The sequence below is a fragment of the Portunus trituberculatus genome, chromosome 27, assembly GCF_017591435.1.
Source record: "Portunus trituberculatus isolate SZX2019 chromosome 27, ASM1759143v1, whole genome shotgun sequence".
Taxonomy (NCBI): Eukaryota; Metazoa; Arthropoda; class Malacostraca; order Decapoda; family Portunidae; genus Portunus; species Portunus trituberculatus.
The window spans coordinates 4,341,870-4,346,869 of NC_059281.1; the positions used below are offsets into that span (position 1 = coordinate 4,341,870).

The 5,000-nt window shown below is 46.1% G+C and overlaps 2 protein-coding genes across 2 annotated transcripts in view; one reads left to right on the top strand and one right to left on the bottom strand.

The window, feature by feature from the left end:
• Positions 1 to 4,533, bottom strand: part of LOC123509436 (DNA-directed RNA polymerase II subunit RPB1-like) — an 8,303-nt gene extending 3,770 nt beyond the window's left edge. Inside the window, exons 1-4 of the mRNA XM_045263726.1 lie at positions 4,508 to 4,533; positions 3,402 to 3,458; positions 2,507 to 2,531; positions 1,788 to 1,960 (exon numbers count right to left, since the gene is read on the bottom strand). Coding sequence (XP_045119661.1) covers positions 1,788 to 1,960; positions 2,507 to 2,531; positions 3,402 to 3,458; positions 4,508 to 4,533 — 281 coding nt within the window. The remainder of the gene's footprint in view (positions 1 to 1,787; positions 1,961 to 2,506; positions 2,532 to 3,401; positions 3,459 to 4,507) is intronic.
• LOC123509684 overlaps positions 1 to 5,000 on the top strand; it is a 155,216-nt gene that overhangs the window by 106,817 nt on the left and 43,399 nt on the right.

Below are 5,000 nucleotides of genomic sequence, written 5' to 3' on the forward strand. Positions count from 1 at the left end.
GTTATTTTGGATGGGATGAACATGAAACACCACCACCACAACCACCACTGCCATCACCACCACCACCACCACTACCACCACAACCACCACTGCCATCACCACCACTACCACCACCACCATTGCCATCACCACCACTACCACCACCACCATTGCCACTACCACCATTGCCATCACCACCACCACCACTACCACCATTGCCATCACCACCACTACCACCACCACCATTGCCATCACCACCATCATCACCACCACCACCACCACCACTACTACCACCATTGCCATCACCACCACCACCATTACCATCACCACCACCACCACCACCACCACCACCACCACAGCCACCCAAATAGCGCAATCATAATACTGTACTGCATCTCTCTCTCTCTCTCTCTCTCTCTCTCTCTCTCTCTCTCTCTCTCTCTCTCTCTCTCTCTCTCTCTCTCTCTCTAGCAACCCTTTATTTTGTTTTACTTGGTTAAGCTTTCTCCACCACCACCACCACCTCCTCCTCCTCCTCCTCCTCCTCCTCCTCCTCCTCCTCCTCCTCCTCCTCCTCCTCCTCCTCCTCCTCCTCCTCCTCCTCCTCCATGCTTTAGTTGATAACAATTTTTCATCTCTTCCTGATGAGGTTAGTGTGCACGTGTGTGTGTGTGTGTGTGTGTGTGTGTGTGTGTGTGTGTGTGTGTGTGTGTGTGTGTGTGTGTGTGTGTGTGTGTGTGTGCACGTGTGTGCGTGTGTAAGTCGCTTTTACAATCACTCATGGTACACACTTATCTCTTATCTCTCTCTCTCTCTCTCTCTCTCTCTCTCTCTCTCTCTCTCTCTCTCTCTCTCTCTCTCTCTCCTTTTCTCCATTTCCTCCTCTCTTTGACGCTTTTCCATAGTGAAGTGCTCAATAACAGTCATCCCATTGTGGCCATTAATTTAATATCGAGTTAAGTTTAATATAATGTCGAGTTTCTAATTTTTCCTGAGTGACCCTTGTATTTCAACCATCGCAGCTCCCCGTTTTCTATTTACCTGCTGCGGTGGGTGGAAAGAAAACGGGCGTCTCTTCCCTCCTCCTCCTCCTCCTCCTCCTCCTCCTCCTCCTCTTCCTCCTCCTCTAAAGATCGTAATAATTATAATGAAAAGTTATAACCCATTGAATCGGATCGAGTTATGCTTATAGGGTTCAGTTTGGGTCCGGCTGGGGGAGGGGAGGGTTGTGGAGGAGAGGTATGGGAGGGGAGGAGGGGGGGAGGGAAGAGTTGGTTACGTGTAGAGAAGGAATATGTGTTGAATTATTGGGGTGTGTAAAGTACGTTGTGTGTGTGTGTGTGTGTGTGTGTGTGTGTGTGTGTGTGTGTGTGTGTGTGTGTGTGTAGGGGGAGAGAGATGTAGTGACAGTAACAGCACCGTACCAAACAAACCATCCCTTCAAACACCTGTCCAATACAGCAACAACAACAACAACAACAACAACAACAACAACAACAACAAAGAAGAGTACTTTTATAGGGAACAGTAGTGCTGCCTCTCTCTCTCTCTCTCTCTCTCTCTCTCTCTCTCTCTCTCTCTCTCTCTCTCTCTCTCTCTCTCTCTCTCTCTCTCTCTATATATTTATGATTTGTATGTTATGTCCAAATAAATGTATGAAATCAAGATTATCTCTCTCTCTCTCTCTCTCTCTCTCTCTCTCTCTCTCTCTCTCTCTCTCTCTCTCTCTCTCTCTCTCTCTCTCTCTCTCTCTCTCTCTCTCTCTCTCTCTCTCTCTCTCTCTCTCTCTCTCTATCGATGCAGAGTACTTGGGGGTCAGAAGAGGTACATTGGGGACCAGACACACAGCGGGTCTTGAGTACTGTGAGTTGGGACGTTCATAGGGGCGTGTGGGGGGCGCTGATGGGGTGAGGGGGTGAAGAGGTGGGGAGAAAGGTGTATTTGGGGTGTCTATGGGGTGAGTTGGGGTGTAGGAGAGCTGCTGAAGGGGTGAGATGGGGAGAATCGAGGTTAGGGTGATGGAGGGGCGGTGACGAGGTGATGGGGTAAAGGAAGTAGAAATTGGGGGTGATGGGAGGTGAGGTGATGGGGTGAAGGGAATGAAGTTTGAGGGGAGGGAGAGAGAGTGAGATTTGGAACGATAGAGATAGGAACGACAGGAGGAACAGGAGGAGGAGGAGGAGGAGTTGGAGGAGGAGGAGGAGGAGGAGGAGGAGGAGACAATTGTACTCTGCTATAGACTGGATAAGTAGGAAGAGAGAGGGAGAAAGAGAGAAAGAGAGGGAGAGTTTTGGAGTACACAGGAGATGGAAGGATAGAAGAGACACAGAGAAAGAGAGGAGATACACACACACACACACACACACACACACACACACACACACACACACACACACACACACACACACACACACACACACACACACAGGTACACAAAGCCGTGGTGTGTGCTCGAGGCGTGACAAGTTCTGATCAGTTCCACCAAGTTAGACAAAGGTAGACGGAAATGTATCGTGTCCTTCCTTACTTCCTTGTTGCGTGTCTGAAGGTACCTCCCAATGCAAAGTTGTCACGTGAAGGCTCCGTGGTCTCTCCTGTATAAAACTTCACTGAAATGATTTAAATGCTTATAGTTACGTGAAGAAAAAGAGGAAAAAATGCAGACTTGTTATTATTGATATTGCTTGGTTGGTGAAAATGATTATTGCTAAAAATGGATTTGTAAAAAGTAGATGATTATGAGAGAGAGAGAGAGAGAGAGAGAGAGAGAGAGAGAGAGAGAGAGAGAGAGAGAGAGAGAGAGAGAGAGAGAGAGACTGGAGGAAAGTTGGATTATATTACATCAGAAAGATATAGAAAAAAGAACACAGAAAAAAGCAGATCGATTGTAAGAAGAAAACTGGATAAAAAAAAAGACAGGAGAAAGATATTGAAGGAGGAAAGTATGGCTTATATTACATCTGAAGGAGAAGAAAGAGGAGCACGAGGAAGAAAGACGAAAAAAAAGTGGATTAGAAAAAGACCAAGTATATATGGAAAAAAAAGGAGAGAAAAAGAAGCTGAAGGAGGAAAGTCTGGTCAATAATACAACTGAAGAGGAAGAAAAAAGATCGAGAGAGAGAGAGAGAGAGAGAGAGAGAGAGAGAGAGAGAGAGAGAGAGAGAGAGAGAGAGAGAGAGAGAGAGAGGAACACACCATATCACAGCACTATGGAGTAACACTTTATCTCTTGTACCCTTTGTGTATGTCCATCTCACTTTTCCTGGTACAAAAAAAAAAAAAAAAATACAATAGACTTAAAAAAAATGTACCCCAGACGTAAGTGTATGAAGGTGACAGAGTAATGAGTGTGGGTATATATTTTTTACACCACTTATGTTTACAGTGATAAGACCAACTGTTATGGTATAAGATTAGCGTACCCCTGGATCTCATAACCCCTGATTTGGGAGCCGGTAGGGGTGACAGGGTGGAGACATCTGCAATGAACAATTAGGACAGTAGGAGGAATGATCGGTAAGGAGGTAATGAGGAGGAGGAGGAGGAGGAGGAGGAGGAAGATTATAGGTCAGTGAGCAGGTGTGTGTATGAGTGGTGAAGTAGGGTATGTGTGATGGAAGGTCGCTGTGAAGAGGAGAGGACGAGGAGTAGGGAAACAGGTGACTGACTTGAAGATTAAGAAGAAGAAATAAAATAGGAAAAAGGCTAAGTTTAGGAGTTTGAGTTGATTGACTGATTGACTAATTGACGTAAGGAGAAAGACAGGGAGGGAGAGGAGAAGGAGGAGAACTATTTGACTGTAACATGGGACGAGGAGGAGGAGGAAAGAGAAAAGGGAAGGATTGTATATTGAAGCTTGACTGATTGATTGACTGATTGACTTGAGAAGGGAGCTGAGGAGGAGGAGGAGGAGGAGGAGGAGGAGGAGGAGGAGGAACAATAGAGTATGAATGAGAGTTTGACATACTTAAGGAGAAGGAGGAGGAGGAGGAAGAGGAGGAGATGCGAGAGAGCAAAAAAGAAGAGGAGGAGAATGTTTTGAGTCGCAGTATCAGACAAGTAACAGACAGGTACTGGGGAGCCCTGTCCGTCAGTGTCGGCTGCTTGGCGGCAGGTGACCCGGGCCCTGCTGACGAAGGGAACACGGACGAGGCAGGGTGGCCATTGTGTGTGTGTGTGTGTGTGTGTGTGTGTGTGTGTTTAGTCTTTTTTTTTTGTGAAGGTTCATTAATGGTATCTTATTGCTTTTTAATAGATATCGTTATGGTAATTTGTGGTTAATGAGCTTGTCTATCTATCTATCTGTCTGCATGTCTGTTTGTCTGCCAGTATGTATGTAAGTCTATCTATCTATTTATATATCTATCTGTCTATGTTTTATTCTATCTAGCTATCTCAGTTATCTATCTATCTATGAATATTGTTTCAAGGTATTTATGTATCTGTCTATCCTTCTATCTGTATATATCTAATTACCTTCCTACCTACCTATCAGTCTATCTACCTCTTCACCTGCCCACCTGTCTACCTGTCTGGCCGTGAGAACACCCCCATGGCTACAGATGTACTGTTGAGGGTGTCTTCTCTGAGTTTCCTGGGTCCTCCTGGCGGGCTGCTCAAGGACACGGCGGGGATACGGTGATGGCTGTGAGTGAGGCGTCCCGCGGGCTCCCCTCAGGCCCGGACCACACCAGCCACGCCAAGTACTGTCGAGTCCGCGCCTTCGGGAGTAAATTCCGGCTGTGTGTGTGTGTGTGTGTGTGTGTGTGTGTGTGTGTGTGTGCGCGCTCATAACGTCATGGCTGTTAATACGATGATGATAAGTGAATGATAATGGTAGAAGAAATACATAATCAAGAACAATAATAACAACAACAACATTGATAATAACAATGAAAAATTACACAATAGAGGCCTGGTTGACGTCACGATTTTAACGGTGTGTGTGTGTGTGTGTGTGTGTGTGTGTGTGTGTGTGTGTGTGTGTGTGTGTGTGTGTGTGTGTGTGTTATTGGAGGGCG